We start from the raw sequence: 12,573 nt of genomic DNA, 5'->3' as shown, positions 1-12,573 counted from the left end.
GCAGCTGCCTCTTTCTCCCCTCCTCTGACCTTGTCCTTGTTTGGATTTTAAGTGTTTTCCTGTCAAAGTGCTTTTCTCTCTGCCTTGGAGGTACTCTTGTTATTTTTTTGTCCTTTTATTTTCATTTTTAATAATTATTTTTTGAGACTGAATTTCTTTATATAACAGCTCTGGCTGTCCTGGAACTCACTCTGTAGACCAGGCTGGCCTTGAACTCAGAGATCCACCTGCCTCTGCTTCACAAATGCTGGGATTAAAGGTGTGTACCACGGTCACTCAACACTTTTTCTAATTTTTAAAATATACTGTTTTTTCTTTCTTTGTGGTGGGGGTGGAGGTGGAGGTGGTGGTGGGAGGGGCAAATGAAGCTCGAACATGCGGTGGTCCTTATGTACAGGTTAGAGGACAAGCTAGGGCAATTGCTTCTCTCCTTCCAGTAGAGATTCCAGGGATTGAACTTGGATTGTCAGGTTTGAGTGGCAAGCCTTTCTACCCATGGAGCCACCTTGCTAGCCCGCACCTCCTTTTAATGTTTAGACTTGCTTGAATGATATAGGGTCTTGTTATCTACTTTGGCTGGCCTGGTACCCTAGAGGTCAGTATGTGGTCCTGGCTGGCCTTGATCTAATAATGACAATTCTCCTGCCTCAACCTCCCAAGTTTCTGGATTTAGAGTTGTATGCCACTCTCCTTCTCTTAGTCACTTCATTTTTCTTCTGGAGTATTTTTGCTTCCTATCTGTCCTTTCCCCTCTATCTCTACTTCTTTCCTCCTGTGTCCTATAGACCTACTCAGATCCTGTCACGTGTGCTTGTTTGTTAGGTGGAGGAGATGAGGGAGAAGCAGCAGGTTGCCCGGGAGCAAGAGAGACAGAGACACAGGACCATGGAGAGCTATTGTCAGGATGTTCTGAAACGCCAGCAGGAGTTTGAGCAAAAGGTAAGAAAGCAGTATTTGTTGTTGGCTGTGATTGGAGTAGATTTGCTGTTTTGCAGTAAAGATAGAAATAGCTACATAGAGACAACTTTGTCTCAAGGAAGGGAAAAAGAGAAAAAGAAGGGATATAGTAAGGTCAGGAGAGGAAAGGGATGAGTGCAGAGAAGGAAAACAACTGTGAGAGAGAGGTGAGAGAAGAGGGAGGGAGGGGGCCATTTGCAGCAGATGTGCCCACAGATGTGGAGAATGCCTTTCATAAGCTTGAGCCTTAAGATGGGATGGCAGTGGACTAGGGAGCAGGAGAGGTATGACTAGGGGACCTGGCAGGAGGGAGCACAGGAAGGAGGATTGAGAGACAAAGGAGTGTCTTGCCTTCCTCCCTTGTGCATGTCTTTCTCTTTCTCGCAAACAGGATGTGCACTTGCAGCTCCCGCGCCCTTGATGACATGCAGTAAAGGATTTGTTTCCTGGCCCCATGTCCCTCCTGCATTATTTTTTCACACTTTCTTTTTGTTTCCTACTAACCCCCTTGCGACCAAGCAGGCCTATGCCTGGTGCTCACATGGAGTCAGTTCTATCTTTCTACTGTGGTTCCAGGGATTGAACTCAGATCATCAGACTTCACAGCAAGTGTGTTTAGTAGCTGAGCCATCGGGTTGGCCCGGTCAGTTCTACTTTTAGGTGGTCTGGGACTTACCTGTATCCTCCAGCTTCCTATGCTTTTCTTTTTAAAAAAATATTTACTTATTTATTTCTAAAGATTTACTTATTTACTTATTTATTTATTTATATTTATTTATGCATATGAGTGCTCTATCTGCACGTATGCCTGTATAACAGAAGGCATCAGATCTCAGATCTCATTACAGATGACTGTGAGCCACCATGTGGTTGCTGGGGATTGAACTCAGGACCTCTGGAAGAATAGCCAGTGTTCAAGACTGCTGAACCAACTCTCCAGCCCTTCTACAGTTTTCCAAAGTCTTTGCTCTGCTGTGTCCTCCCTCCTTCCTTATCTTCGCTTCTTTCTTCTCCTTCCTTACATGGCCCCGTTTCCCCTAGGCTAGTCTCTCTCTCTCTTTCTTTTTCAGGAGGAAGTTTTGCAGGAATTAAATATGTTTCCTCAGTTGGATGATGAGGCCACAAGGAAGGCCTATTACAAGGAATTCCGGAAGGTAGGATCCATTTTCCCTTTTTCTTTTTTTGTTTTTTGTTTTTAGATTAAGATCTTATTCTTTAGCCTAGGCTAACCTAGAACTCACTAGATCCCAGCCTGTCCTTGAACTCCTTGCAATCCTCCTGCTTCATCAAGTGTTGGAATTATACGATTGAGTTGTATAGCAAGTATCCATTTCTTTTTTTTTTCTTTTTGATTTTTTGGTTTTTTTGAGACAGGGTTTCTCTGTATAGCCCTGGGTGTCCTGGAACTCACTCTGTAGACCAGGTTGGCCTCAAACTGAGAAATCTGCCTGCCTCTGCCTCCCAGAGTGCTGGGATTATAGGCGTGTGTCACCACTGCCCGGCTAAGTATCCATTTCTTAAAGCCCTTTGGTGAGGACCCCAGTTTATTTCCATTTCTTCTTCCTGTTTTTTTTCCTAACTGAGATGGAGACTACGACCCCATCTGCTCTCAACCTTCTTCCCTTGTATTCTCTCTCCTGCAGGTGGTAGAGTACTGTGATGTGATTCTGGAAGTCCTAGATGCCAGAGACCCATTGGGCTGCCGCTGTTTCCAGATGGAGGAGACTGTCCTTCGGGCAGAAGGCAACAAGAAGCTGGTCTTGGTCTTAAATAAGATAGGTAGGTTTTGGAAGGGTTTGGTAAGGCAGGGAATGGTTAAACTAAGGCTAGCTGAGATTAGGTGCTGAGACCCAGCAACTCAGTGGCATTCAGAATAGTCATTCATGCTAGAAATTGTTCAAATTTCCAAAGCCAGAAATATCTGTCTGATATACACAAAGACATACACAGAGTATAACATGGGTTGGGGGTACAGACTAGAGTCTGAACCTGTTTGCCTTTCAGCACCCTTTCCTTGCAATTTTGAGCTAGTTCAATGGCTGGTCATTCTTAGAGACCTGTTTCCACAGACTGGAACTCAGACTGGGGCAAGCACATGGCTTGGAACTCATTGGAAGTTTAGTCTTATCCTACTGTTGCTAGGTTCTTTGGGATATCAGATAGATCGTATCACTCTTGAAAACTATTTCTCAAATAGTAAAGAAGGTCATGGACATCTCAGACTCATAGCTTTGTTGTGAGAATTAATGCAGAGCTTTGTATATGATCTACTTGCCACAGATCATAGCCATTCTGGGTGATGGCTTTTCTTGACATTTAGAGTGATTGGGAAAGGAAATGGGAATCAAATATTTGTGCGCCTTGACATGGAACGGGGTGACTGGGATAAAACCACTTCTTTACATATTTTCTTGAAGAGAATAAACCTCAGGGATGGCCAGCTGGGCCTGTGGATCAAATTGTTCTTTGTAACTCCATCCTGGAGACTAGGCAGGGTCAGTTAGGACAAGAGTAGAATTTCTTAGTAGGAGGTGGACCTAGACATGGGTGTGTGGCTTGAGGGAAGCCATCAAAGTAATGATCTTATAAGTTGTGGCTGTTTCTATTTTTCCAAGACCTGGTTCCCAAGGAGATTGTGGAAAAGTGGCTGGAATACCTTCGCAATGAACTGCCAACTGTGGCTTTCAAGGCCAGCACCCAGCATCATCAGGTCAAAAACTTGGTAAGCTTTGGGTTAGGCTGTCTAGCCTCTTTCATTGTGGTTTGGGGCCATGATTGTAGGTGTTAAGATTTAGATTAGGCTTCCAACTTTGAGTTATTTTCTTTAGTGGGTGACTTGTTAATTTTTATTTCAACTTTTTCCTGTATTATTGCCCTTCCGAAAGCATGTTTTTCCACCTGTGAGGATGTATGTAATAATGCATGCTATATCTATAGGAGATCTGGAAAATTGAATTAACTATTTCTTAACTCTTCCAAAAATATCCATTTTTTGAATTTTTGTCCCTCTTTAAAACAAGGCATAGGAGGTTGGAGAGATGATGGCTCCGTGGTTAAGAGTTCTTTCTGTTCTACTGGAGGACCCAGGTTCAGTAGCCAGCGTCCACATGGTGCTCACAACCATCTGCAACTCTAGTTCCAGATAAAAGGCGTGCATGTGACACACAGACATGTACACACACAAATGCTCATAAACATAAAAATAAATAATTTTTTTTTCTGTTTTGTTTTGTTTTTCTGAGGCAGGATTTCGTTGTGTAGTCTTGGCTGTCCTGGAACTGAGGCTAAAGATCCTTCTGTGCATCCTGATGCTGGGATTAAAGGTGTATGCCACAATCACAATTTTAATTAATCAATCAATCAATCTTAAAAAAAAAAAACCCACCAAAGCTAGGTGGTGGTGACCCATGCCTTTAATCCGGAGTACTCTGGAGACAGAGGCAGGCGGATTTCTGAGTTCGAGGCCAGCCTGGTTTACAGAGCAAGTTCCAGGACAGCCAGGGCTACACAGAGAAACCCTGTCTTAAAGAAACAAAGAAACACAGAACAATACTTCAAACAAGGCATAGTACTTCCTATTGATATCAATATAGAAATATTTGTAAAACACTAAGGTATTATAGTAGCATTGGTTGCTTCTGGGGAGGTAAATTGATTACTGGGGCCAAGCTTTTCAATGTTGCACTATTCTTTTTACAGTATTGGGAATGGAGCTCAGAGCATCTTGCTCTGACACTCTACCATTGAGATCCTATTTTTCAATTTTCATTATTGTTTAAGTAGTATTTTTTATTAGTCCACTTGCCTGTATCTCCTTGGGATGTGGACTAGTGTTAATGTGGGCTAAATACTGGCCAATGGTATGGCTGGGCTATATATTGGACTTATGCTTTTGATATTTTCTTAGACAATGACAAATTATTCTTTATGATAGCAATGCCAATTAATCCTCCTCCCACTTGGGTTGATGGGTATGTGAAAAGAACCTCTTTTCCTACACTCTTGCCAGTATAAGATGTCTCACAATTTTGTGGCTCCCTGTTCCCCCCCCCATCAAAACTAAAAGTAGGGAAGTTGGGATGGCCTTGTCCTGTGTGAGGGATCAGGGAAGATCAGCTTTGGGCCTGGCATCCTTTCATTCAGCACAGGCAGAGAGGTCAGGCTTCTCTTTTGTGCATATGAACACTAAGGGCCCAGGAAGGAAAATATTTCCTCATAGGCCTGTGAGTGAGAGAGATAGAAATGAAACCTGTTTTGCCTCAAGCTGGGATGCCTTTGTGCCTCTGCTATGGGAGTCAAAAGTCATGCATGTTGAGTTAGAAGCAGGGGCATAGGACCTTGGAGAACTATAGACAACAGCAACTGAAACCAAGGAGTGCTGGGAAGGAGTCAGTGTGATAGACAACCAAGCTTAACAATCCCAGGGTGGCTCTGAATATTCCACTGACAGTTGGAAATTTAGGCTCAAATTCTATCTCTTCTTTGATGCACATTTTTGTAATATTCTTCATTTTCAGACTCGGAGTAAAGTTCCAGTGGACCAGGCCTCTGAGGCACTGTTGAAAAGCAAAGCCTGCTTTGGAGCTGAAAACCTTATGAGGGTCCTGGGGAACTATTGTCGCCTGGGGGAAGTGCGTGGCCACATTCGTGTGGGTGTTGTAGGTAAGGCTGGATAAATTAGGCACAGGGCCCAGACTCTTTCCTTGGGTAGTGACTTCATTGAGGGAAAGGGATTGGAACTTTGTGAAGTGTCTTTGGGAAAGAGTTCTGGAGTGGTTTTGTATTTGCAATTTGGCTAGTGGGACATGGGAAGGCATATTCTGATTCATTGTTAGAACCAAATACTTGGTACCAAACACTACAGGCTGTCAGAGCTGTGGGAGGGAAGTGTGATCTACCCGCCTCTTCCAGACAGTGAGACAGCAGTGAGATCCACAAAAGGAAATAAGGCGGAGCTGAGGCTTAAGTCTCTGTCTTTCTGAAACCCAAATACTGTAGGAGATGAAGGAGAATGGGAAAATTGAGAGGCAGGGAAAGATTATCAGAGAGGGAAAGTGTCTCAGCCTGAGACACTGAAGAAAACTGTACAGACTCTGTAGCTACACACCACACTCTTGACTAGACAACAGGAAAAGAACAAGGAGGCCAGATTGTGAAGTTGGTGGAAAATGAAAAGGACAAATTTAAGTTGCAGTCATAAAGAGAATGAAGGAGATATTATTCCAAAGAAATGCTAAAATGGACATTAAAACTATTATTTGGCCAGACTTTCTGACCCAGACCTATGTGTTAGCTGCTTTAGAAGGTTGAAAGTTCGAGTTCAAGGCAAGCCTTAGGGAGCTTAATGGGACCTTGTTTCATTAAAAAAAAAAAAAGCTGGGAGTGCTACTCAGTGGTGGAGGACTTTGCTAGTATGCATGAGACACTGGTGTTAAAAACAACAGGAGATAAAGACACATGTACAAACACAAGCAGAGAGGTTGGGGAAGAAGGGACACTCAGGGTATGTACTTGTGTAGATATGTACGCCTAAACAAAACACAGCAATGTAGACAGTTTGAATGAAAAAGATAGATATAGACACAGGCTGTCTATATATAACATAGGTCTACATACACGTACAGATCCTGAAGAACATATAAACGCCCATGCATAGTGTCATGTACAGGCCTCTAAAGGACACATCTGCAGGCACAGACAGATTCAGAGGCAAAATGTGCAAACCAAGTTCTGCCACACTCACACTGTCTCTGATGCCCCAAAGCAAATGAAGCCACAGGGATACCACATGTGCCCAGACCCACTGTAAGTCTCTGATACAGCCTAGAATCACACAGAGGCAGACGTGCCTGTGATGAGACAAAATGTTTGTACAGTGAGAATTAAAGACCTTGTTAGGCATGTACACACACACACACACACACACAAAACAAGGCCATAATGAAATACGAATGGGGACACATCTGTAGACACAGTCCAGAGAGAAAGGAACAGCATGGTCATGTGGTCAGAAGTGGAATGGATGGGGTGGAGAGAATCAGAAGAAATAGTGTCCAGAATGAGAAAGGACATTTTAGATACCCTCAGAAACAGCTGCGAGAGGTCCAACACAAGGAAAAAGTGGTCACATTTGAAATGAAAAGGACCAGGAGACATATAGAGATGTATAGACTTCCAAGTTTCTACCACAGATCTTCCTGGGCACACATGTAAAAGAGTAGTGCATACCGGTAAACTTCACTACCCATCAGGGCAGTGAGAATGATATCCAGTGAGGCAGAAACTCACAAAGACAGCCCCAGACTGAAAGTAGTGCACAGGTGCTCAGATACAAAGATTCCACAGGCAAAGACAGCTGTGCAGAGAGGGGGTCATCTGGTAAGTAGTCCCTTCTCCCAGGGGAATTACAAATTTGAACAGGTGGGCCTGTTTCAACACTTGATATCCACCTTCTGTTAGGTCATGTCTGTGAGGCCATATGTGGAATACCCCTCTAGGCTGGTTGTGGTGGGAGGTGAACTGCACATTTAGAGAGAGGGCCATGCGTGCCTAGAATGTTGACAGAAGAGAGAACTAGAAAGACCTTGGCCAGGGTCTGGGTGGGAAGACAGGAGTGTACTTTGGCTCATCCATGGCCTGGTTACTGCCTTTGCCAGGCCTATTCTTAAACATGCTGGCCTGAATTCCTGTGAGTCCTTTCTGCCCTGAGTATTCCGCTCACTCCTACTTTGCAGGCCTTCCCAATGTGGGGAAGAGCAGTCTGATCAATAGCCTGAAGCGCAGCCGTGCGTGTAGTGTGGGAGCTGTTCCTGGTGTCACAAAGTAAGATCTGCTCACTGCCCACTTCCTTACATTACCACTCCATCCAAGTTCACATGCCTTCATCAGCCCCTGCCCCATTTTCTAATTGTGGACTATCCTCGGATTCATGCCCTGGGTTTAGGAATCCTACTAATAGCCCTCATGTACCTGGCTCATCCTGGGTGTAGGCTTGGTTGGTCCCTGTTGGGTCCTTCCCAACACCTACAGATAGCTCTGTTGCTTAGATGAAGCAGCAGAGACCCAGAGAATCAGAAACGTGTCTGAGATCCTGCAGGTAAGCTTCCAATTCAGAATGAATTTTAGAATTAGCCCTGGGTCTATAGCACCTCAGATCTCCCTTCCTGGCCCTACATCTTTCCACTTCACCTAAGACTTATTTACCCTTCCCTCTCTTCGTTGATCTCCCTCCCCCACCCTCCCCCAAGACCCAACATTTGTGACTTGATATCATAAGGCTGGACCTTGTTTTTCTCTGTAGATTCATGCAGGAGGTCTACCTAGACAAGTTTATCAGGCTGCTGGATGCACCAGGCATTGTCCCAGGACCCAATTCAGAGGTGGGCACCATCCTGCGTAATTGCATCCATGTGCAGAAGCTGGCAGACCCTGTGACCCCGGTGGAGACCATCCTTCAGCGCTGCAACCTGGAGGAGGTATAGAGCAGGGTCCTCGGTGAATACATGCCCTATCCCACCACTTCACAGGTCCTTCACTACTCAGGGCTTTTCTTCTTCAATTTGCTAGATTTCCAGCTATTATGGTGTATCTGGATTCCAGACGACTGAGCATTTTCTGACTGCAGTGGCCCAGCGCTTGGGAAAGAAGAAGAAGGGCGGTGTATATAGTCAAGAACAGGCTGCCAAAGCTGTGCTGGCTGACTGGGTGAGGTGAGGAAGGGCTTGAGTATGAGGTGGTATTTACTGATGTCTGACTTCCTGGGTCAGCCAAAGAAACTGGTCATGCCTTGCTCAGCATTCTGGGCCTAGTGGTTATTCAGCAGTTCAACACATTGTTGAGACGCTGTTGTCTGGACTTTCTTATCCTGCGTCCTCTTTTGGTAGGTTATTTGTTCTCAGTGACATGCCCCCCCCTCTTATCTTCCAATACAGTGGGAAGATCAGCTTCTATACACCACCACCGCCTACTCACACTCTGCCCACCCATCTCAGTGCTGAGATTGTTAAGGAGATGACTGAGGTCTTTGATATAGAAGATACTGAGCAGGCCAATGAAGACACCATGGAATGTAAGTGTGGATGGGCGGGGCACCTGTTTTGTCCTAATGGAGTTAATGTCAGAGCACACATTTGATCTCCCCTTTCCTGGGGCTACTTGGGATTTGGTATTAAAATTTATTCATTGTCCTACAAGGTAGAAAATTCTAGTTTGGGCTGTGAGGCTGTGGGTAGGAGTGGTGTTGGTGATGAACTTTTGGTAGATTGGCTGACTAACTGGAACCCTTTTAGGTTCTCTGGAAGTGAGGCTCCATTTCTTTTGGTCTGAAACATCCCTTTAAAAAGCTCTTGTTTGTGTGGGGGGGCATGGTTTTGAGACACAGTCTCACTATGTAGTCTGGCTGGCCTATAACTCATTATGTAAACCAGGCTGGCCATGAACTATCTCTGCCTCCCAACTGCTGGGATTAAAGGCTCAAAAATAGCTGTGTATGTTTACATGTAATTGCAGCCAAACAACTGAATCAAACAACTAAATGGTCCATCTCCCTATTCTCCTCCCTCCTATTGCCCTAGGCTTGAAAAAATGATGTTGAGGATTAAACCCAGAGCCTAGTGCGCTATCCTAGCACTCCACTGCTGAGCTACATCCACAGGTTCTAGGCTATTTTGACAGGATTTTAACTGTGTAGCTTTAACTGACCTAGTATTCACTGTATAGCCCCGGCTGACTTTGAACTTTAGATATTCTCTCCAATCAGGCTTTTGAGTAGGTCTGTGCCACTGTACCTGACTGTTCTATGGTATGCTCAGCTTGCTTAGATTTTGTTTTTTTACCTCCATTGGCTAGTAAGATATTCTAGTGAAAAAAGATTATATTTACTGGGTGTGGTGGACCACACCTTTTAATCCCATTACCTGAGAGACAGTAGCAGGTGATCTCTATGAGTTCCACGATAGCCAGAACTTCACAGTGAGACCCTGTGTCAAAAAGAAGCACATAAGCTGGGCGTGGTGGCGCAAGCCTGTAATCCCAGCATTTGGGAGGCAGAGGCAGGCGGATTTCTGAGTTCGAGGCCAGCCTGGTCTACAGAGTGAGTTCCAGGACAGCCAGGGCTGCACAGAGAAACCCTGTCTCAAAAAAAAAAAAAAAAAAAAAAAAAAAAAAAAAAAAAAAAAGGAAAGAAAGGAAAAGAAAAGAAAAAAGAAGCACATAGCCAACCGTAGCTCTTCTGTTCTGTTGTCTTAAATTCCTCAGCGGAGTGGTGAGGTGGTTACAAGTGTGGACTACCTGCATTTGAATAAATTTATGTTTTGTTCCTCATTAGTTGTATGATATTGGTTAAGTCTGTTCACTTCACTCTGTCTCTGTGATACCATTTGTAAAATAAGAACAGTAGCACCCATTCCCGAAGGGTATTGTGTTGATTTGCCTAATTTGTAAGTGAGGGCCAGGGGTATATAGCTCCAGGATACAGCTGTGCTTAGTATTCATAAGGCCCTGGTCCGACCCTCAGCACTAAAAAAACGTAAAGCATACAGTGGAGGCTGGCATATAGTACACCAGTGCTCTGTAGATGCTGTCTGGGGGATATGGAGGTGTGACTTTCCAAAACTGGTGGCTAGGTTTCTGCTCTTAGACACTACTGTTTGTAGTCCTGGTCTGTGCCTGTGGTTTCTACTTCACTCTCTCCTCTGTCCAGGACTTGCTCTGGTCACACATTAGGGAACAGTTGTGAAAGCACTGTTTGACCTGCAGTCCTATTTCTTTCTGTTAGAGGACTGTCACTTCCTTCTGTGAGTGCTCTAAAGTCCTGGATTATAAATGAGGACAAGAGGACTTGCTTGCCTTCTAGTTTATTCTGTGTGTGACTTGAGTCAAGCCAGCCTGCTTGCTGGCTGAATTTTAATTTCTGATTCTGTCAAGTGGGCAGTTGAGAGGGATTTAAAATTATGTTTTAATGGTGATGCTTGAGCCTGGATTTTTAAGGGCAAAAGGAGTTTCATCACTGTAGGGAGAAGATGAGGGTGGGGAAGAGGTTATGGGTAAAAAGTATTTGGAGAAGTTGGTCCTAGGGTGGCATCCTGAAGGGTGAGCAGGAATTCAGGCATGCCTTAAAGTAGGTGGGATAAGGTTAGTAGAGGTGAGGTCTGAGGCAGTGTGGCGGGAATCGATAGGAATGGCTGAGGGTGCAGTGGAGGCCTCTTCTAGGCAAGGGGCCAGAGGACAGAGGCCTGGTTGTAGGAAGGAATCCTCATGGCTGTCTTCATCACATTTGAGGCAGAGTACAGTAGATGCCTTCTGCTTGGTTTTCTCTTAATCCCAAGTAAGAGTTGTGGAATTCCCATTTCTCACAGGAGAAGGCTGAAGCATTAAGGCTAACTCTCAGCAGGCAAGTGTCCTATTATTAATATTCATGCCTTTGTTCTGTTTTTATTTTGAGACAGAATCTTTCCCTATATATAGCCCAGGTTGGTCTTGAACACATGATCCTCCTGTTTTACCCTCCTGAGTGCTGAGATTATAGGTATGCACCACCTGGATTTACTACTCAAGCTTTTAAATATTTGTTCTGTAGCCTCTAGGCAGAAACAACCTCACCCACCCCCACACCACTGGTGGCACCCTCACATCCTTTCTGCTGAGACCTAACCAGAAGACTGCCAGCAAGGGGGGCTAGGATTCTAACAGTGGTGTTTGTGTTACAGGCTTAGCTGTGGGAGAATCCGATGAGCTGTTGGGTGACATGGATCCAAAAGAAATGGAGATCAGGTGGCTTCATTCTCCACTGGTGAAAATAGCAGATGCCATTGAAAATAAAGCCACCCAGTATAAGGTATCTATCTATCTATCCACCTCTTCATGGCAGCTGTCTCATGCACAGGGTTCTGGGAAGCAGTCAGTTCCTTCTGCATATCTCCTCTGGGGTGGTGAGGTATGAGTTGCTTACATACTTCCTGTGGACTTGTAGATGCTTGACCTGGTGTTTTTCTGGCTAGACAGTGACATGTCTAAAGGAGCTCTTACAAGCACGCTTTCCCAGCCCTGGTTTAAGTCCACAGCACAGGCACATCCACCTTTCTAACCCATTTAATGAACAGATGACTAGTATCCAGAATCCCATACATTGTTAGTCACCAAATCCTGTGGCTATTCCTTACCTTATTTCTTGAGACATGGTCAAAAATTTCTCATCTCTATGATTCCTATAATCCTAGAGTATGCCTTTAGGCTTCAACTTACCTGTACATATGCTCCATGGTTTCTTTTGTTACTGTTTGAGACAGGATCTCATATAGCCAAAATTGACTTTGAACTCCTGATCCTCCTGCCTCCCAACTCCTCAGTGCTGAGATTACAGGTGTGCATCATCATGCCTGGCTATTCCGTGGTTCTAGTCTGAACATGTCAGTTCCCTGCTTAAACACCTTTTCATGGTTTGCTATACAATACCTTCATAGCATCATATGACTCTGTTTTGTTATTATTTTCTTGTTCAAGATAGGGTTTCTCTGTGTAACGACTCTGATGTAGACCAGGCTGGTCTCAGATTCACAGAGATCCACCTCCCTCTCTGTGTCTTAAGTGCTGGGATTAAAGCATGTTCCTCCATGGTTG

At 44.5% G+C, this 12,573-nt stretch overlaps 1 protein-coding gene across 2 annotated transcripts in view; it reads left to right on the top strand.

Annotated features, from left to right (window-relative positions):
• Gnl3l (G protein nucleolar 3 like) overlaps nucleotides 1–12,573 on the top strand; it is a 35,438-nt gene that overhangs the window by 15,513 nt on the left and 7,352 nt on the right. The window contains exons 1-11 of one of the 2 annotated variants that reach the window (XM_052170704.1): nucleotides 854–939; nucleotides 1,349–1,600; nucleotides 2,028–2,111; nucleotides 2,601–2,736; nucleotides 3,573–3,679; nucleotides 5,475–5,619; nucleotides 7,692–7,779; nucleotides 8,258–8,432; nucleotides 8,524–8,666; nucleotides 8,889–9,025; nucleotides 11,664–11,791. In XM_052170704.1, the coding sequence (XP_052026664.1) occupies nucleotides 2,052–2,111; nucleotides 2,601–2,736; nucleotides 3,573–3,679; nucleotides 5,475–5,619; nucleotides 7,692–7,779; nucleotides 8,258–8,432; nucleotides 8,524–8,666; nucleotides 8,889–9,025; nucleotides 11,664–11,791 (1,119 nt within the window). In that variant the 5' untranslated portion in view covers nucleotides 854–939; nucleotides 1,349–1,600; nucleotides 2,028–2,051. Of the gene's footprint in view, nucleotides 1–822; nucleotides 940–1,348; nucleotides 1,601–2,027; nucleotides 2,112–2,600; nucleotides 2,737–3,572; nucleotides 3,680–5,474; nucleotides 5,620–7,691; nucleotides 7,780–8,257; nucleotides 8,433–8,523; nucleotides 8,667–8,888; nucleotides 9,026–11,663; nucleotides 11,792–12,573 lie in introns of those variants that run through there. The other variant, XM_052170703.1, reaches the window with a different exon arrangement.

This window comes from Apodemus sylvaticus, chromosome X (assembly GCF_947179515.1).
Source record: "Apodemus sylvaticus chromosome X, mApoSyl1.1, whole genome shotgun sequence".
NCBI classification, from domain to species: domain Eukaryota; kingdom Metazoa; phylum Chordata; class Mammalia; order Rodentia; family Muridae; genus Apodemus; species Apodemus sylvaticus.
This window is presented reverse-complemented; position numbering and strand designations above follow the sequence as displayed.